At 38.5% G+C, this 22,226-nt stretch overlaps 1 protein-coding gene and 1 long non-coding RNA gene across 2 annotated transcripts; both read left to right on the top strand.

Moving 5' to 3' along the window:
* Positions 1-7,717: 7,717 nt before the first annotated feature.
* LOC123492582 (butyrophilin subfamily 1 member A1-like) lies at positions 7,718-10,986 on the top strand. Its single transcript, XM_045225108.1, has 4 exons — positions 7,718-7,869; positions 8,051-8,077; positions 9,879-10,211; positions 10,746-10,986. Exons 2-4 carry the CDS (start codon positions 8,056-8,058, stop codon positions 10,754-10,756), a joined length of 366 nt encoding a protein of 121 aa, XP_045081043.1. The 5' UTR covers positions 7,718-7,869; positions 8,051-8,055; the 3' UTR covers positions 10,757-10,986.
* A 1,921-nt stretch (positions 10,987-12,907) lies between these two features.
* Positions 12,908-15,562, top strand: LOC121582672. Its single transcript, XR_006003389.2, has 4 exons — positions 12,908-13,263; positions 14,206-14,211; positions 14,771-14,776; positions 15,342-15,562. It is a non-coding gene; the product is annotated as an uncharacterized LOC121582672 (long non-coding RNA).
* Positions 15,563-22,226: the final 6,664 nt, after the last annotated feature.

Here is a 22,226-nt window from a genome sequence, read left to right as displayed (position 1 = left end):
ATATTTGGAAGATGATTTCCTTTTCAAATAACTGAAAATGAGTGGTTGTAATCTGAATAAAGGGAAAAAGGCCATTCTTGAACATTGGGTGAGACAATCTTACTAATTTGCTTGAGAACCAGTTCGGATTTAAGTATAACTTTTGTATGACTGAAGCTTTTAGTGATAGGTCTAATGCTTTAATATTTAATCATTTCTGTCCTCCGAATTCATATTCATTATATAAATAGGCCCTTTTAATTTTGTCTGGCTACCGTTCCAAATAAAATTGAATATTTTTTCTCATATAATTAAAAACTGTTCGCTAGGCGTAGGCAAGACCATAAGCAAATAGGTAAACTGGGATAATACTAAAGAGTTAATCAGGGTGATTTTTTCCACAAATTGACAGGTATTTACCTTTCCATGGTAGCAAGATCTTGTCTAATTTTGCTAACTTTCTATTAAAATTTATTGAAGTGAGATCATTTATTTCCTTTGGGATATGTATTCTGAGTATATCCACATCACCATCAGACCATTTTATTGGTAAACTACATGGTAATGTAAAAATTCCAATACGTAATATAGTACATTTGTCATAATTTGGTTGTAATCCAGAGAGGTTAGAAAATGTATCTAGATCCTCTAAGAGGCTGTGGAGGGATTCTAGTTGTGGATTTAAAAGAAAACATGAATCATCAGCGTACAATGACACCTTTGTTTTTAAGCCCTGGATTTCTAATCCTCTGATATTATTATAGGATCTGATTTTAATAGCTAACATCTCGATGGCCACAATAAATAGATATGCCAATAGTGGACAACCTTGTTTCACTCCTCTTGACAGTTTAAAACTTTCTGAGAAATAGCCATTATTTACTATTTTACACCTAGGGTTACTATACATGATTTTGACCCATTTTATAAGAGATTGTCCAAAATTGAAATGCTCCAGGCATTTATATACAGTGGGGAAAAAAAGTATTTAGTCAGCCACCAATTGTGCAAGTTCTCCCACTTAAAAAGATGAGAGAGGCCTGTAATTTTCATCATCAAGGTACACGTCAACTATGACAGACAAAATGAGAAAAATACATCCAGAAAATCACATTGTAGGATTTTTATTAATTTATTTGCAAATTATGGTGGAAAATAAGTATTTGGTCACCTACAAACAAGCAAGATTTCTGGCTCTCACAGACCTGAACTTCTTCTTTAAGAGGCTCCTCTGTCCTCCACTCGTTACCTGTATTAATGTCACCTGTTTGAACTTGTTATCAGTATAAAAGACACCTGTCCACAACCTCAAACAGTCACACTCCAAAACTCCACTATGGCCAAGACCAAAGAGCTGTCAAAGGACACCAGAAACAAAATTGTAGACCTGCACCAGGCTGGTAAGACTGAATCTGCAATAGGTAAGCAGCTTAGTTTGAAGAAATCAACTGTGGGAGCAATTATTAGGAAATGGAAGACATACAAGACCACTGATAATCTCCCTCGATCTGGGGCTCCACGCAGATCTCACCCCGTCGGTCAAAATGATCACAAGAATGGTGAGCAAAAATCCCAGAACCACACGGGGGACCTAGTGAATGACCTGCAGAGAGCTGGGACCAAAGTAACAAAGCCTACCATCAGTAACACACTACGCCGCCAGGGACTCAAATCCTGCAGTGCAAGACGTGTCCCTCTGCTTAAGCCAGTACATGTCCAGGCCCGTCTGAAGTTTGCTAGAGTGCATTTGGATGATCCAGAAGAGGATTGGGAGAATGTCATATGGTCAGATGAAACCAAAATATAACTTTTTGGTAAAAACTCAACTCGTCGTGTTTGGAGGACAAAGAATGCTGAGTTGCATCCAAAGAACACCATACCTACTGTGAAGCATGGGGTGGAAACATCATGCTTTGGGGCTGTTTTTCTGCAAAGGACCAGGACTGACTGATCCGTGTAAAGGAAAGAATGAATGGGGCCATGTATCGTGAGATTTTGCAGTGAAAACCTCCTTCCATCAGCAAGGGCGTTGAAGATGAAACGTGGCTAGGTCTTTCAGCATGACAATGATCCCAAACACACCGCCCGGGCAATGAAGGAGTGGCTTCGTAAGAAGCATTTCAAGGTCCTGGAGTGGCCTAGCCAGTCTCCAGATCTCAACCCCATAGAAAATCTTTGGAGGGGAGTTGAGAGTCCGTGTTGCCCAGCGACAGCCCCAAAAACATCACTGCTCTAGAGGAGATCTGCATGGAGGAATGGGCCAAAATACCAGCAACAGTGTGCTTGAAAACCTTGTGAAGACTTACAGAAAACGTTTGACCTGTGTCATTGCCAACAAAGGGTATATAACAAAGTATTGAGAAACTTTTGTTATTGACCAAATACTTATTTTCCACCATAATTTGCAAATAAATTCACAAAAAATCCTACAATGTGATTTTCTGGATTTTTTTCTCATTTTGTCTGTCATAGTTGACGTGTACCTATGATGAAATTACAGGCCTCTCTCATCTTTTTAAGTGGGAGAACTTGCACAATTGGTGGCTGACTAAATACTTTTTTTCCCCACTGTATAAACCCCAGTCGTTCTTTATCAAATGCCTTTTCGAAGTCTGCCATGAATAGCAGGCCTGGTTTCCCATATTTTCCATAGTGTTCTATTGTTTCCAATACTTGCCTTATATTATCTCCAATGTATCTTCCGTGTAAAAAACCTGTCTGATTAGAAGGAATAATATCCGACAATACCTTTTAATTCTATGCGCTATACATTTTGCTAGAATTTTTGCATCACAACACTGGAAGTGTAAGGGGCCTCCAATTTTGTATATGGACTGGATCTTTATATTTTCCACTTGTATCCTGTTTCAGTAATAATGAGATCAGACCTTCTTCTTGAGTGTCAGATAATCTACCATTTACATAGGAGTGATTAAAACATGCTAATAACCAACCTCTTAGTATATCAGAAAAGGTTTGTTTATACCTCGACTGGTATGCCATCCAACCCTGGAGTTTTCCCGGACTTAAAGTCTTTAATTGCATCCAGAAGTTCCTCCTCTGTAATTTCACCTTCACATGAGTCTTTCTGTATGGCTGTTAATTTTACATTATCAATGAAAAAAAATTCTCTACAATTAGCTTCAGTTAGAGGAGATGGAGGCGACTGAAAAGAAAACATATGCTTAAAGTCACTTTGTTTCCTCCTTCAAAATATCATTTGGTGAATCATAGGTGACTCCATCAATTGTAACCAGTTTCATTAAGTTCTTTTGGGTAGCATTACTATGTTGAAGATTAATAAAGAATTTTGTGAATTTTTCACCATATTCCATCCCAGTTTGCTTTATTTTTATAATATATTGCACTTGATCTTTCTTGAATAAGTTTCTCCATTTCTTTTTGTTTTTCCTCTAATTTATTCTGAGCCTCTATGTTACAGTTTTTTATTGCCATCTATCTGTTCTGTTAGACTTTCTATTTCCTTTGTTAGTATAAACTCTTTTGACCTAACTTGCTTTTGTTTTCGAGATGAGTACTGAATTGCATGGCCTCTAAAGGCACATTTAAAGGTGTCCCATACAATGTGGATTTGCTGTACCAATGTTATGTCGGAAAAAGTCAGTTATAAATTCATTTGTTCTAATTATAAATAAATTATCATCCAATAGGCTCTGATATCATTTCCAATATCCCTCGCCACGTGGGAAATTCAGTAAGAGTAATGTATATGCCAATTATATGATGGTCCGACCGCATTCTGTCCCCTATTTAACACTTTTTAAACTTTTGGTGCCAACGAGAATGAGATAAGAAAGAAGTCAATCGACTAGCTTGATTGAGTCTCCACCATGTATATCTCACTAGATCAGTATATTTAAGCCTCCATATATCTACTAGTTCTAATGTATCCATGACATTCACAATTTCCTTAAGAGCATGTGGGTGATTGTTTGTGGTGTGATTTCCTTTACGGTCCATTGACCTCCACAATCCACCATAAAATCAGATACTCAAAGGCTGTTATATCCCAGAGCCCAACTCAAGAAAGGACCTGATTTACGAGTGCACATACAGTTAAAGCTGATTGAGAAAGCATGCAGATTGAGCAGAAATTGACAACAATATGAGATTTGATTAATCTACTTAATCTATGTCAAGACCTAGGTGATGGAGATCAGATCCACCCTCTTCACCTGAGACACAAACACTCTGATCCCCTGTTGTAACCATTTTCCCAAGCATCTCCGTACAGTCAGACCTTTGATTATTTTGTGCCACCTGGGCCACAATGATAAACCCCCTCTCTGATTGTCCGAGTGTGACCCCCTCCCCATGGGTTACTGCAGCCAGTGTTGCCAGCACTACCACTACCTGGGTGGGGGTACCCCACCGGAATCCACACCGGCTAGGTAAAAGGTCGTCAAGGTTCTCATTAGCAGCTTTGAGAATTTCCTTGTATATAATGCTCTCCATCAGGGGGCTCTGGCTTTAGTAGGACCAACCCTGCCAGGCAGGCTCAGAATCTTGAGGGGGCGATGCTGCTCAAGTAGAGTCTCTGACCGCATTTAGTTCTCAGTTTAGGCTGCATACTCAGATCCATAAAAGAGATGGGAACTTCTCTTTGGTGTATGGGTTGCTCAGGTGGGTGTCCAGGATATAGGGTTAGGGATCTTTCCATCATGATAGGACAATAAAAAATTAGATTAGATGTATACTATATTTAAAAATGTATATCCCTCATCTACACGGAATTGAAAGCTCTCTCTCACTACCCCCTGCTCATAGACCCCGTCGGCTCTGGGATATGCAACCATTTCCCCTCTCACTCATTTAACGCCACACCTTTTCAAACACAAAAATGCACTCCACATGGTTGACTGCGGAAGAAATGGGCCGAGCGTGCAAACGCACCCGCATCCACACCTGCCAAAAGGGGGAAAGGACGCCAGAGAGAACACAGGACCAACCACAACAACCATCCGCCAAAACAACAACCGCCCGCCAAAAAAGCTATGTTCTAATTATTTGTATTTAAAGATGTATTATTCTGCTTGTTATCTTTTCTTGTTATATCGTTTTATCCTTTTATAAAATACTATACTTACTATAAATGTTCTTTAATATTACAATTCCTATCATTGCTAGTATTGGGTGCTCCATTATTCGACTCCTCTATTAGAACTTTTGGTTGTCGATATACAGTTTATCCACCACGAGTGCAACACGTTTCCCTTTTAATCTGTTTTCCTTGAAGATTGGATACAGAACTTGCCAGTATATTAACTATATGCTATCTAACTAACTATCCAATGTTTATTGACATGATTATTCACATCATTCTTAGCTTAGCTAAGTGGTATAGTCGTTGTGCATTCTCAATGGACATTGTCCTCTGTAGCTCAATTGGTAGAGCATGGCGCTTGAAACGCCAGGGTAGTGGGTTTCGATCCCGGGACCACCTATACGTAAAAATGTATGCACACATGACTGTAAGTCGCTTTGGATAAAAGCGTCTGCTAAATGGCATATTATTATTATTGTAAATGAAGTCGTAAGATATCTAGCTAGTCATTTGTTAGCTATGCTAACAAGCTAGAAAAGAAGTTGCTGCCGTAGACAGGCGAAGCGCTAGCACACTCAACTGAAAGGATGCCGTTTTGTTTACAGTATACTAAAATTAACTAATAGTATGTAGTATACAGTGCATTCGGAAAGTATTCAAACCCCTTCCTTTTTCCACATTTTGTTATATTACAGCCTTATTCTAAAATGGATTTAAAAATACAATATTCATCAATCTACACAATACCCCAAAAAGACGAAGCAACAGCAGGTTTTTAGAAATGTTAGCAAATATGTAAATTTTTTTTAAACATAACTACCTTATTTACATAACTATTCAGACCCTTTGATTTGAGACTGTCACGACTTCCTCCGAGGCTGCCTCCTCTCCTTGTTCGGGCAGGCTTCGGCGTTCGTCTCACCGCCTTCTAGCCACTGCCGCTCCTCATCTCATCATTCCATTTGTTTTGTCTTGTTTATTACACACACCTGGTTCATATCCCCCTCATCAGTACCTGTATAAGTGTTCCCTCTGCCCCCTTGTCTTTGTGTGTGATTGTATATTGTGAGATTAGTGAAGCTCGGTGGAGCTCCTTGTAGTTTGTATCACTGGGTTATTTTTCCTGTGTGCCTTCTTGGTTTCAGTGCACTGTTTTGCGCACTGAACTGTATTGACACTTTATTGCGTAACTCTGTATACCAGAATAAATCCTGTTATTCTGTGATTTACCCTCCTGCGCCTGACTCCTTCAAATCACCACATCAAAGAGACTCGAAATTGAGCTCAGGTGAATCCTGTTTCCATTGATCATCCTTGAGATGTTTCTACAACTGGTTGGAGTCCACCTGTGGTAAATTCAATTGATTGGACAATGTTTGGAAAAGGCACACACCTGTCTGTATAAGGTCCCACAGTTGACAGTGCATGTCAGAGCAAAAACCAAGCCATGAGGTCGAAGGAATTGCCCGTAGAGCTCAGAGACAGGATTATGTCACAAAATGTCCGCCTTAACTCTTCCCCCAGCCTCCCCAATCACAGCCCTTACCCCCAGCCCTGTCCTTTGTACACACTAACCAAAACTCAGCCTTTACTCCCAGCACCCTAACTCTACCCCCAGTCAGACTACACCAAGCCCTTACCCCCAGCCTTATCCCAGTCCCCTAATTATCTCCCACACCCCTAATTCAGACCCAGCCCAGCCCCCTCACTCTAACCCAAATGGGCAGGCAGTGCAAGCGGTCTCTGTGTCGTCATTCCAGATCAAACTGTTGGTTTTCAATGTGTGTTCAATACAGGGGAGGTGTGTGTGTTGAATTTGCTGAATTGGATGTGTTAAGCCTACTGGTATGGGACAGCATGTGTAACTGTCTGATTTGTAAATTCACAACATTGACCAACAGGTGGCAATGATACTCTCTTCTCAGACTGGAAGTTATCACCAGTCGCTACAGTCTTTTAGTTAGCAGGGGATGGAAAAGCATTGGGACTATTTCTGTCATGGAATCTATTTCACTCATGGACTCATGTGAATGGGTCCAAAGAGATAAGAGAAGCTAATATTGATACGCACTGTTAAATCTTTACAGCTCAGGATAATATGACTATAATTAAAGACCATCACTACCATCTGCTGGCTGGATCTGTCTTCTGATTTGAATTGAAACAGTTTTAGAATTTAGAGATGATTAACTAAAATATGGTTGAGATAAGATCATAAAAGAGGGCACCATGCTGTATGATAGCATAATCCCTCTAATGGTCGTCACTAGTTAACAAAGTCACAAACCCTGCCCATTTTTACATTTTAGTCATTTTAGCAGACGCTCTTATCCAGAGAAATCTAAAATATTGAGTGCATACATTTTCATACTTTTTTAGTACTGGTCCCCCGTGTGAATCGAACCCACAACCCTGCTGTTGCAAGCGCCATGCTCTACCAACTGAGCACATGGGACCACAATTAATATTCTTAAAATCTGATTTTAAACCTAACCCTAACCCACACTGCTAACATTATGCAACCTTAAACTTAAATTAAGACCAGAAATGTACATTTTTGTTTTCATTAAATGTTACGACAGGCCTATAGACAATTCTGACTTTGTGGCTGTGTTATCTAACAAGCAGAGAAGCAAAGGGGGAGGAGTTTAGTCCCAAGTGCCTGTGCAAAGGTGAAATTGACATTTCTGTCTCAGTATAGGCCTGAGGTGAAAATTGTTCTGTAAAAACGTGTATATATGCATATATAGGGAATATTAGAGAATGGTTATGGATTTAAAGAAACTGTTTTTAATCTGAAGTGGAGGACGTGAAGACCAGTAAAGGTAAGAGGAGATCTCAGTATATATCACTTTCCAAACTAAACACAACATTCCTGTTTTTAAACAACGAGGACTGGAGAAAGAGGAAGTGATGTTTCTATCTGTGTGATTGAGAAAATGAGAGAATCTGATGAATAGATGGTGGTAATGATGTGAATATGAATGTTTTCTCTTTTTATTGCAGGGAAAATGGCAGAGTCCAGAGTTCATAGTAAGTCACCATATTCGAATTCATTATGAGCTTTTCTTTCACATATCAAGGACAACGGTACTAAACCAACTATTGAAAATAAAATGTGTTTGTGGTTTTATTTCTCTTTATGTGTAAATGTGTGTCACTGGATGAAATGTGTTAGGAACATGAGGAGTTATAGCTGAGTTTGTGTCTCGTGAGAAACAGCTCTACTGCTCCACAGTGACCTCTCCTCCAAACATCTCCTTTCATTATGAAACCCATTTAATCCAATCAGTCACAATACAGAATAAATAAAAAAAACATTTGTACTTTACATGCTCTAGAGAAGTTAAAGTTGTTCTTATCAACAAATAAATATAATTATTAATCCAGAGCGATTTACAGTAGCAATTAGGATTACGTGTCTTGCTCAAGGGCACATCAACAGATGTGTTACCTAGTTGGCTCAGGGATTCAAACCAGTGACTGTCTCGGTTACTGTCCCAACGCTCTTAACCGCTAGGCTACCTGCCACACATTTCTGACCAATGGGAAAATACAGTGTCTCTAATTTATTCTATATATTTAATCATAGCAGATTATTTACTTTTTCAGTAGATTGAAGTTGAGTTGGGTTATTGATATACTTGATCAAAATGTTACAGATGATTTTACCATTATCCATTAGCCTTTACTAATGTTTAAATCAGTGATTTTTACTGTAAAACATCATATTTTCTTATTTCAGGGGGAATTTGCCATGTATATACCCATTAACTGAATTAGTATAATATTTTAACTGATATTTAATGTCAATAGGTTTGTTTAGTGTCTCTTGCACTGGGGTAGACTGTTCTATATGAGTATGCCCATGGATTTACCTGGTTTATATGAGTCATGGGGTGAAGGGATACACAAGGCTCATACAGGTAATGGGTCTGGATGGACGTCTATTGCCCATTCAAATCCTTTCTGGCAACAACATTTGTGGTAGGAAAAAAGTGAATGGGGCTGGGGCACATGTGTTATACCACTGTACTATGAGTTTATCTATGAAATGTTTTGTGTATACAGGTCAGAGGTCACAGGACTAACTTATGCAAATAACAGGGTTGGGGGTGCAGCGAATAGCTGGATGTAGGTTACTGTTGGTGACTTGGGGAATAAAGGCCTAAGGAAAGTGGGTAACAGGGGTGAGATTGGCAAGTAACAGGGATGAGGTGTATTGGCAAAGGAACTGTGGTATTGAGTAACAAGTAGGGCACTTAGGGCTATAATATGGGTGTATCGGTACTTCATTGTATACATTTGAGGGTATTGTCATGTAGGTGTTAGGGTTAGGGAATGGGGGTAACAGGGCTGGGGTGTGTGGGTCATTGAGTTTAAGTGTGTGGGTAAGTGGGCTTAGGTTTATAGATATTGAGGCTGAAGAATAGGAGTAAATATCTGTTAATTTTATTATAAGCAGAGCACTGTATGTCACAATTTTGTACATACTTTTCAATGAATGAAAAAATAAGCAAAATGGATTACATGTTAGGGATACTAGTGGCATAATATTTGCATAGTGGCATGTCTGGGAAAGATTTGGGAACAAATGGGATAATATCATTCCAGATAGTAGCATTCACATTCTTCTATGACATATATATATTTTCCTTCAAATGAATATGTCTTTTTGGGATTGTATATGTTGTATTTTAGAATTGACATGGTCCTGGTTGTTGTATGTCTATTGTAGTTTTTAATTCCGCTGTGTTTATAAATGTACTGAGAGTATTTTGTTTTCCTGACACAGATGGTCATTAAACCAGAAATGTTCTCTCTTTCTGAACAGCTCAGTTTAAACTCACCTCAGAAGACCATGTAAGGGCTGATGTTGGTGAAGATGTCACACTCCCCTGTCACCTCTCACCTGAGGCCAGTGATGTTGCCATGACGATCAGGTGGTTTAAAGAGACAGAGTGTATTTACCTGTATAAGAATGGCCAGGTGACAGAGAGGAGTGGCTATGAGGGCAGAGTGAGTCTGATCACCCAGGAGCTGGAGAGAGGCAACGTGTCTCTGAGGCTGAAAGACATCAGGGAGTCAGATGATGGAGTCTACATATGCCAGGTCATCCATGGAGAACAGAAGGAGGAGGATGCAGTGTGTTTAAGGGTCAGAAGAGGTAAGTGTTCTATAACTCCAGTAATGTTTCTAAACACCTAAACAACAACAATAACAACCAGTCTCTTTCCCTGTACAGAACACTTCTACTTTCTCATGTAGATAGGAGTTCATGGTAGGAGTTACAGATGAATAGACTAGATTAATTCTGAATATCAACAAGTTAGAATGCAAATTACAATCACTCTGAGTTTTGAGCTTGATGTCCTAAATCATTTGAAGCATTCCAATATTACTGGTCAAGTCCCTTGATTCTCATTAGTAATGAATGTGATGAACACCCATACCCCCCTGATGTATATCAAATCACTATGGTATTTGATTGGATAATGTGACAGATGGTGATTTGAAGGTAATGATAATAACACATTATTCATTACTCTCCATCTTGGATAATGTCATTCCAATATGATGTATGGTATTTCATTAAATTATGAAATGAGACAGAAATTCAATGAACAATAATAACTAATGCATTCTGTTTTACATGATCATTATTCATGACTCTCCATCTTGGATAATGGATGATCTGAAGACGGTGAGTAATTACTTATGTCTTTTTTGTTTATTGACAACCTATAACACAAGACAAAGAAAAGACCAGAGTGTTAATCTGATACTATGAATAAGTACAGGCCTTGTGAACAGCAGTGTGTCTTCTTCAAGGCTACAAATTAAATCAGTTTCTTTACATTTATCAATACTCTCCCCAAATGTTCTCAAAGTAGGTTGGATTATGATATATAGATGTTCTTCAAATTATCCTGAATTTACATACCATAGCCTCTCCCACAAAATATCTTCCATAGAGCTCAACATTTTACACTCCAAAATTAACACGGTATCAGCTCTAATTCAGTTTGATGTCCTAGTATGAATCATTCAGACGTTCTTAGACTGCTCACATAGTAGCACTGATTACATCCCTTTCCCTAGATGTACATTAGTAATGAATGTGTTGAACAATCATTGCATTATGATGTGTGGTATTTGATTGAATAATGTAATGTGACAGAAATTAGATTGAATGTAACTGTAATAACTCATACATTTTGTTATACATTATCATTATTCATTACTCATATCTTGGATAATGGATGATCAGGAGCAATACCATAGCCCTCCAACAATATACAGTGGGGAAAAAAAGTATTTAGTCAGCCACCAATTGTGCAAGTTCTCCCACTTAAAAGATGAGAGAGGCCTGTAATTTTTTCTCAATACTTTGTTATCTACCGTTTGTTGGCAATGACACAGGTCAAACTTTTCTGTAAGTCTTCACAAGGTTTTCACACACTGTTGCTGGAATTTTGGCCCATTCCTCCATGCAGATCTCCTCTAGAGCAGTGATGTTTTGGGGCTGTCAAAGGGCAACACGGACTTTCAACTCCCCCTCCAAAGATTTTCTATGGGGTTGAGATCTGGAGACTGGCTAGGCCACTCCAGGACCTTGAAATGCTTCTTACGAAGCCACTCCTTCGTTGCCCGGGCGGTGTGTTTGGGATCATTGTCATGCTGGAAAGAACCAGCCACGTTTCATCTTCAATAACCCTTGCTGATGGAAGGAGGTTTTCACTCAAAATCTCACGATACATGGCCCCATTCATTCTTTCCTTTACACGGATCAGTCATCCTGGTCCCTTTGCAGAGAAAACAGCCCCAAAGCATGATGTTTCCACCCCCATGCTTCACAGTAGGTATGGTGTTCTTTGGATGCAACTCAGCATTCTTTGTCCTCCAAACACGACGAGTTGAGTTTTTACCAAAAAAGTTATATTTTGGTTTCATCTGACCATATGACATTCTCCCAATCCCTCTTCTGGATCATCCAAATGCCTCTAGCAAACTTCAGACGGGCCTGGACATGTACTGGCTTAAGCGGGGGGGACACGTCTGGCACTGCAGGATTTGAGTCCCTGGCGAGCGTAGTGTGTTACTGATGGTAGGCTTTGTTACTTTGGTCCCAGCTCTCTGCAGGTCATTCACTAGGGTCTCCCCGTGTGGTTCTGGGATTTTTGCTCACCGTTCTTGTGATCATTTTGACTCCACGGGGTGAGATCTTGCGTGGAGCCCCAGATCGAGGGAGATTATCAGTGGTCTTGTATGTCTTCCATTTCCTAATAATTGCTCCCACAGTTGATTTCTTCAAACCAAGCTGCTTACCTATTGCAGATTCAGTCTTCCCAGCCTGGTGCAGGTCTACAATTTTGTTTCTGGTGTCCTTTGACAGCTCTTTGGTCTTGGACATAGTGGAGTTTGGAGTGTGACTGTTTGAGGTTGTGGACAGGTGTCTTTTATACTGATAACAAGTTCAAACAGGTGCCATTAATACAGGTAACGAGTGGAGGACAGAGGAGCCTCTTAAAGAAGAAGTTACAGGTCTGTGAGAGCCAGAAATCTTGCTTGTTTGTAGGTGACCAAATACTTATTTTCCACCATAATTTGCTAATAAATTCATTAAAAATCCTACAATGTGATTTTCTGGATTTTTTTCCCTCAATTTGTCTGTCATATTTGACGTGTACCTATGATGAAAATTACAGGCCTCTCTCATCTTTTTAAGTGGGAGAACTTGCACAATTGGTGGCTGACTAAATACTTTTTCCCCCACTGTATATGCCATATAGTTCAAATTTTCACATAGCCCTCCCACAATATATCTGCCATAGAGCTCAACATTTCACATAGCCCTCCCACAATATATCTGCCATAGAGCTCAATGTTTCACATAGCCCTCCCACAATATATCTGCCATAGAGCTCAACAATTCGCACACCAAAATTTAAATGGAACAGCTTGAATTCAGCTTGATGTCACAGTATCAAGCATTCAGTCATTCTCAGAGTGCTCACATAGTAGCACTGATTACATCCCTTTCCCTAGATGTACATTAGTAATTAATGTGATGAACAGTCATTCCAATATGATGTATGATATTTCATGAAGTTATGTAATGAGACAGAAATTCAATGAACAATAATGACTCATGCATTCTGTTTTACATTATCATTATTCATGACTCTCCATCTTGGATAATTGATGATCAGTTTTTGGTGAGTAATTACTTATTTGTCTGTTTTGTTTATTGACAACCAATAACACAAGACAAAGAACAGACCAGAATGTTAATCTGATACCATGAATAAGTACAAGCCTTGTGAAAAACAATGTGTCTTCTTCAAGGCTACAAATTAAATCAGTTTCTTTACATTAATAGATACTCTCCCCAAATGTTCTCAAGATAGGTTGGATTAGGATGTATAGATGTTCTTCAAATTATCCTGAATTTACATACCATAGCCCTCCCACAAAATATATGCCATAGAGCTCAACATTTTACACTCCAAAAGTAACACGGAATCAGCTCTAATTCAGTTTGATGTCCTAGTATGAAGCATTCAGTCATTCTCAGACTGCTCACATAGTAGCACTGCTTACATCCCTTTCCCTAGATGTACATTAGTAATGAATGTGTTGAACAGTCATTGCAGTATGATGTGTGGTATTTGATTGAATAATGTAATGTGACAGAAATTAGATTGAATGTAACTATAATAACTCATACAATTTGTTAATCATTATCATTATGCATTACTCTCCATCTTGGATAATGGATGATCAGGAGCAATACCATAGCCCTCCAACAATATATCTGCCATAGAGCTCAACATTTCACATAGCCCTCCCACAATATATCTGCCATAGAGCTCAACAATTCACACACCAAAATTAAAATGGAACAGCTTGAATTCAGCTTGATGTCCTAGTATGAAGCATTCAGACATTCTAAGTCTGCTGACATTGTAGCACTGATTACATCACTTTCCCTAGATGTACATTAGTAATGAATTTGATGAACAGTCATTCCAATATGATGTATGATATTTCATTAAATTATGTAATGAACAAGAAATTCAATGAACAATAATAACTAATGCATTCTGTTTTACATGATCATTATTCATGACTCTCCATCTTGGATAATGGATTATCAGGAAGACGTGAGTAATTACTTATTTGTCTTTTTTGTTTATTGACAACTAATAAGACAAGACAAAGAAAAGACCAGAGTGTTAATCTGATACTATAAAGAAGTACAGGCCTTGTGAACAGCAGTGTGTCTTCAAGGCTCCAAATTAATTCAGTTTCTTTAGATTTATCAATACTCTATTCAAATGTTCTCAAGGTAGGTTGGATTATGATGTATAGATGTTCTTCAAATTATCCTGAATTTACATACCATAGTCCTCCCACAATATTTCTGCCATAGAGCTCAACAATTCGCACACCAAAATTAAAATGGAACAGCTTGAATTCAGCTTGATGTCACAGTATGAAGCATTCAGTAATTCTCAGACTGATCACATAGTAGCACTGATTACATCCCTTTCCCTAGATGTACATTAGTAATGAATGTGATGAACAGTCATTCCAATATGATGTATGATATTTCATGAAGTTATGTAATGAGACAGAAATTCAATGAACAATATTAACTCATGCATTCTGTTTTACATGATCATTATTCATGAATCTCCATCTTGAACAATGGTTGATCAGTTGCGGGTGAGTAATTACTTATTTGTCTTTTTTGTTTATTGACAACCAATAAGACAAGACAAAGAACAGACCAGAGTGTTAATCTGATACTATGAATAAGTACAGGCCTTGTGAACAGCAGTGTGTCTTCTTCAAGGCTACAAATTAAATCAGTTTCTTTAGATTTATCATTACTCTCCCCAAATGTTCTCAAGGTAGGTTGGATTATGATGTATAGATATTCTTAAATTTATCCTGAATTTACATACCATAGTCCTCCCACAATATATCTGCCATAGAGCTCAACATTTCACACACCAAAATTAAAATGGAACAGCTTGAATTCAGCTTGATGTCATAGTATGAAGCATTCAGTCATTCTCAGACTGCTCACATAGTAGCACTGCTTACATCCCTTTCCCTAGATGTACGTTAGTAATTAATGTGATGAACAGTCATTCCAATATGATGTATGGTATTTCATTAAATTATGTAATGAGACAGAAATTCAATGAACAATAATAACTAATGCATTCTGTTTTACATGATCATTATTCATGACTCTCCATCTTGGATAATGGATGATCTGAAGTCCGTGAGTAATTACTTATGTCTTTTTTGTTTATTGACAACCAATAACACAAGACAAAGAAAAGACCAGAGTGTTAATCTGATACTATGAATAAGTACAGGCCTTGTGAACAGCAGTGTGTCTTCTTCAAGGCTACAAATTAAATCAGTTTCTTTAGATTTATCATTACTCTCCCCAAATGTTCTCAAGGTAGGTTGGATTATGATGTATAGATATTCTTCAATTTATTCTGGAATTTACATACCATAGTCCTCCCACAATATATCTGCCATAGGGCTCAGCAATTCACACTCAAAATTAAAATGGAATCAGCTTGATTTCAGCATGATGTCCTAGTATGAAGCATTCAGACATTCTAAGACTGCTGACATAGTAGCACTGATTACATCCCTTTCTCTAGATGTACATTAGTAATGAATGTGTTGAACAGTCATTGCTGTATGATGTGTGGTATTTGATTGAATAATGTAATGTGACAGAAATGAGATTGAATGTAACTGTAATAACTCATACATTTTGTTATACATGATCATTATTCATTACTCTCCATCTTGGATAATGGATGATCAGGAGAAATACCATAGCCCTCCAACAATATATATGCCATATAGTTCAATATTTCACATAGCCCTCCCACAATATATCTGCCATAGAGCTCAACAATTCGCACACCAAAATTAAAATGGAACAGCTTGAATTCAGCTTGATGTCACAGTATGAAGCATTCAGTTATTCTCAGACTGCTCACATAGTAGCACTGATTACATCCCTTTCCCTAGATGTACATTAGTAATGAATGTGATGAACAGTCATTCCAATATGATGTATGATATTTCATTAAATTATGTAATGAGACAGAAATTCAATGAACAATAATAACTAATCCATTCTGTTTTACATGATCATTATTCATGACTCTCCATCTTGGATAATGGATTATCAGGAAAACGTGAGTAATTACTTAATTGTCTTTTTTGTTTATTGACAACCAATAAGACAAGACAAAGAAAAGACCAGAGTGTTAATCTGATACTATAAAGAAGTACAGGCCTTGTGAACAGCAGTGTGTCTTCAAGGCTCCAAATTAATTCAGTTTCTTTACATTTATCAATAATCTCTTCAAATGTTCTCAAGGTAAGTTGGATTATGATGTATAGATGTTCTTCAAATTATCCTGAATTTACATACCATAGCCCTCCCACAATATATCTGCCATAGAGCTCAACAATTCGCACACCAAAATTAAAATGGAACAGCTTGAATTCAGCTTGATGTCACAGTATGAAGCATTCAGTAATTCTCAGACTGCTCACATAGTAGCACTGATTACATCCCTTTCCCTAGATGTACATTACTAATGAATGTGATGAACAGTCATTCCAATATGATGTATGATATTTCATGAAGTTATGTAATGAGACAGAAATTCAATGAACAATATTAACTCATGCATTCTGTTTTACATGATCATTATTCATGAATCTCCATCTTGAACAATGGTTGATCAGTTGCGGGTGAGTAATTACTTATTTGTCTTTTTTGTTTATTGACAACCAATAAGACAAGTCAAAGAACAGACCAGAGTGTTAATCTGATACTATGAATAAGTACAGGCCTTGTGAACAGCAGTGTGTCTTCTTCAAGGCTACAAATTAAATCAGTTTCTTTAGATTTATCATTACTCTCCCCAAATGTTCTCAAGGTAGGTTGGATTATGATGTATAGATATTCTTCAATTTATCCTGAATTTACATACCATAGTCCTCCCACAATATATCTGCCATAGAGCTCAACATTTCACATAGCCCTCCCACAATATATCTGCCATAGAGCTCAACATTTCACATAGCCCTCCCACAATATATCTGCCATAGAGCTCAACAATTCACACACCAAAATTAAAATGGAACAGCTTGAATTCAGCTTGATGTCATAGTATGAAGCATTCAGTCATTCTTAGACTGCTCACATAGTAGCACTGATTACATCCCTTTCACTAGATGTACGTTAGTAATTAATGTGATGAACAGTCATTCCAATATGATGTATGGTATTTCATTAAATTATGTAATGAGACAGAAATTCAATGAACAATAATAACTAATCCATTCTGTTTTACATGATCATTATTCATGACTCTCCATCTTGGATAATGGATTATCAGGAAAACGTGAGTAATTACTCATTTGTCTTTTTTGTTTATTGACAACTAATAAGACAAGACAAAGAAAAGACCAGAGTGTTAATCTGATACTATAAAGAAGTACAGGCCTTGTGAACAGCAGTGTGTCTTCAAGGCTCCAAATTAATTCAGTTTCTTTACATTTATCAATACTCTCTTCAAATGTTCTCAAGGTAGGTTGTATTATGATGTATAGATGTTCTTCAAATTATCCTGAATTTACATACATTTACATTTACATTTACATTTACATTTACATTTACATTTACGTCATTTAGCAGACGCTCTTATCCAGAGCGACTTACAAATAGGTGCATTCACCTTATAGCCAGTGGGATAACCACTTTACAATGTTTTTATTTTTTTAAATCTAATTTTTTCTTTTTTTTATCTTTTTTTTCTTTTGTATTTTTTTTTTGGGGGGCGGGGTTGGAGTAAAGGGGGTAGAAGGATTACTTTATCCTATCCCAGGTATTCCTTAAAGAGGTGGGGTTTCAAATGTCTCCGGAAGGTGGGTGAGTGACTCCGCTGTCCTGGCGTCGTGAGGGAGCTTGTTCCACCATTGGGGTGCCAGAGCAGCGAACAGTTTTGACTGGGCTGAGCGGGAACTATGCTTCCGCAGAAGTAGGGGAGCCAGCAGGCCAGAGGTGGATGAACGCAGTGCCCTCGTTTGGGTGTAGGGACTTATCAGAGCCTGAAGGTACGGAGGTGCCGTTCCCCTCACAGCTCCGTAGGCAAGCACCATGGTCTTGTAGCAGATGCGAGCTTCAACTGGAAGCCAGTGGAGTGTGCGGAGGAGCGGGTTAACGTGAGAGAACTTGGGAAGGTTGAACACCAGATGGGCTGCGGCATTCTGGATGAGTTGTAGGGGTTTAATGGCACAGGCAGGGAGCCCAGCCAACAGCGAGTTGCAGTAATCCAGACGGGAGATGACAAGTGCCTGGATTAGGACCTGTGCTGCTTCCTGTGTAAGGCAGGGTCGTACTCTCCGAATGTTGTAGAGCATGAACCTACAGGATCGGGTCACCGCCTTGATGTTAGCGGAGAACGACAGGGTGTTGTCCAGGGTCACGCCAAGGCTCTTCGCACTCTGGCAGGAGGACACAACGGAGTTGTCAACCGTGATGGCGAGATCATGGAACGGGCAGTCCTTCCCCGGGAGGAAGAGCAGCTCCGTCTTGCCGAGGTTCAGCTTGAGGTGGTGATCCGTCATCCATTCTGATATTTCTGCCAGACATGCAGAGATGCGATTCGCCACCTGGTTATCAGAAGGGGGAAAGGAGAAGATTAGTTGTGTGTCGTCAGCGTAGCAATGATAGGAGAGGCCATGTGAGGATATGACAGAGCCAAGTGACTTGGTGTATAGCGAGAATAGGAGAGGGCCTAGAACTGAGCCCTGGGGGACACCAGTGGTGAGAGCACGTGGTGCGGAGACAGCTTCTCGCCACGCCACTTGGTAGGAGCGACTGGTCAGGTAGGACGCAATCCAAGAGTGAGCCGCGCCGGAGATGCCCAGCTCGAGAGAGTCAAAGGATGCAGAAAGGGAGGAGAGGAGGGTTGAGGAGGCAGAATCAGGAGATTGGAGGGAGAAGGATTGAGCAGAGGGAAGAGATGAAAGGATGGAAGAGGAGAGAGTAGCGGGAGAGAGAGAGCGAAGGTTGCGACGGCGCATTACCATCTGTGTAGGGGCAGAGTGAGTAGTGTTGGAGGAGAGGGAGAGAGAAGCTCGTAGCTTAGTGGTTAAGAGCGTTGTGCCAGTAACCGAAAGGTCGCTGGTTCTAATCCCCGAGCCGACTAGGTGAAAAATCTGTCGATGTGCCCTTGAGCAAGGCACTTAACCCTAATTGCTCCTGTAAGTCGCTCTGGATAAGAGCGTCTGCTAAATGACTCAAATGTAAAGAAAAGGATACAAAGTAGTGGTCGGAGACTTGGAGGGGAGTTGCAGTGAGATTAGTAGAAGAACAGCATCTAGTAAAGATGAGGTCAAGCGTATTGCCTGCCTTGTGAGTAGGGGTGGACGGTGAGAGGGTGAGGTCAAAAGAGGAGAGGAGTGGAAAGAAGGAGGCAGAGAGAAATGAGTCAAATGTAGACGTAGGGAGGTTGAAATCCCCCAGAACTGTGAGGGGTGAGCCATCCTCAGGAAAGGAACTTATCAAGGCGTAATTCACACTCAAAATTAAAATGGAATCAGCTTGAATTCAGCTTGATGTCATAGTATGAAGCATTCAGACATTCTAAGACTGCTGACATAGTAGCACTGATTACATCCCTTTCCCTAGATGTACATTAGTAATGAATGTGATGAACAGTCATTCCAATATGATATTTCATTAAATTATGAAATGAGACAGAAATTCAATGAACAATAATAACTAATGCATTCTGTTTTACATGATCATTATTCATGACTCTCCATCTTGGATAATGGATTATCAGGAAGACGTGAGTAATTACTTATTTGTCTTTTTTGTTTATTGACAACCTATAACACAAGACAAAGAAAAGACCAGAGTGTTAATCTGATACTATGAATAAGTACAGGCCTTGTGAACAGCAGTTTGTCTTCTTCAAGGCTACAAATTAATTCAGTTTCTTTACATTTATCAATATTCTCTTCAAATGTTCTCAAGGTAGGTTGGATTATGATGTATAGATGTTCTTCAAATTATCCTGAATTTACATACCATAGCCCTCCCACAATATTTCTGCCATAGAGCTCAACAATTCGCACACCAAAATTAAAATGGAACAGCTTGAAATCAGCTTGATGTCATAGTATGAAGCATTCAGTAATTCTCAGACTGCTGACATAGTAGCACTGATTACATCCCTTTCCCTAGATGTAAATTAGTAATGAATGTGATGAACAGTCATTCCAATATGATGTATGATATTTCATGAAGTTATGTAATGAGACAGAAATTCAATGAACAATATTAACTCATGCATTCTGTTTTACATGATCATTATTCATGAATCTCCATCTTGAACAATGGTTGATCAGTTGCGGGTGAGTAATTACTTATTTGTCTTTTTTGTTGATTGACAACCAATAAGACAAGACAAAGAAAAGACCAGAGTGTTAATCTGATACTATGAATAAGTACAGGCCTTGTGAACAGCAGTGTGTCTTCTTCAAGGCTACAAATTAAATCAGTTTCTTTAGATTTATCATTACTCTCCCAAATGTTCTCAAGGTAGGTTGGATTATGATGTATATATATTCTTCAATTTATCCTGAATTTACATACCATAGTCCTCCCACAATATATCTGCCATAGAGCTCAGCAATTCACACTCAAAATTAAAATGGAATCAGCTTGAATTCAGCTTGATGTCCTAGTATGAAGCATTCAGACATTCTAAGACTGCTGACATAGTAGCACTGATTACATCCCTTTCTCTAGATGTACATTAGTAATGAATGTGTTGAACAGTCATTGCAGTATGATGTGTGGTATTTGATTGAATAATGTAATGTGACAGAAATTAGATTGAATGTAACTGTAATAACTCATACATTTTGTTATACATGATCATTATTCATTACCCTCCATCTTGGATAATGGATGATCAGGAGAAATACCATAGCCCTCCCACAATATATCTGCCATAGAGCTCAACATTTCACATAGCCCTCCCACAATATATCTGCCATAGAGTTCAACAATTCACACACCAAAATTAAAATGGAACAGCTTGAATTCAGCTTGATGTCATAGTATGAAGCATTCAGTCATTCTCAGACTGCTCACATAGTAGCACTGCTTACATCCCTTTCCCTAGATGTACGTTAGTAATTAATGTGATGAACAGTCATTCCAATATGATGTATGGTATTTCATTAAATTATGTAATGAGACAGAAATTCAATGAACAATAATAACTAATGCATTCTGTTTTACATGATCATTATTCATGACTCTCCATCTTGGATAATGGATGATCTGAAGACCGTGAGTAATTACTTATGTATTTTTTGTTTATTGACAACCTATAACAGAAGACAAAGAAAAGACCAGTGTTAATCTGATACTATGAATAAGTACAGGCCTTGTGAACAGCAGTGTGTCTTCTTCAAGGCTACAAATTAAATCAGTTTCTTTAGATTTATCAATACTCTCTCCAAATGTTCTCAAGGTAGGTTGGATTATGATGTATAGATATTCTTCAATTTATCCTGAATTTACATACCATAGTCCTCCCACAATATATATTTGCCATAGAGCTCAGCAATTCACACTCAAAATTAAAATGGAATCAGCTTGAATTCAGCTTGATGTCCTAGTATGAAGCATTCAGACATTCTAAGACTGCTGACATAGTAGCACTGATTACATCCCTTTCTCTAGATGTACATTAGTAATGAATGTGTTGAACAGTCATTGCAGTATGATGTGTGGTATTTGATTGAATAATGTAATGTGACAGAAATTAGATTGAATGTAACTGTAATAACTCATACATTTTGTTATACATGATCATTATTCATTACTCTCCATCTTGGATAATGGATGATCAGGAGAAATACCATAGCCCTCCAACAATATATATGCAATATAGTTCAACATTTCACATAGCCCTCCCACAATATATCTGCCATAGAGCTCATCATTTCACATAGCCCTCCCAGAATATATCTGCCATAGAGCTCAACAATTCACACACCAAAAATTAAAATGGAACAGCTTGAAGTCATAGTA

Source organism: Coregonus clupeaformis, chromosome 15, assembly GCF_020615455.1.
Source record: "Coregonus clupeaformis isolate EN_2021a chromosome 15, ASM2061545v1, whole genome shotgun sequence".
Taxonomy (NCBI): Eukaryota; Metazoa; Chordata; class Actinopteri; order Salmoniformes; family Salmonidae; genus Coregonus; species Coregonus clupeaformis.
Note: the sequence above shows the minus strand (reverse complement) of the source record. Positions and strands in the feature narration are given on the sequence as shown.

Bases quoted from the DNA above. Each gene is read 5' to 3' on its own strand.
- LOC123492582 (XM_045225108.1), top strand. From the start codon at position 8,056: ATGGCAGAGTCCAGAGTTCATA. The intron at 8,078-9,878 runs GTAAGTCACCAT...CTTTCTGAACAG, and splicing joins GGCAGAGTCCAGAGTTCATA to CTCAGTTTAAACTCACCTCA.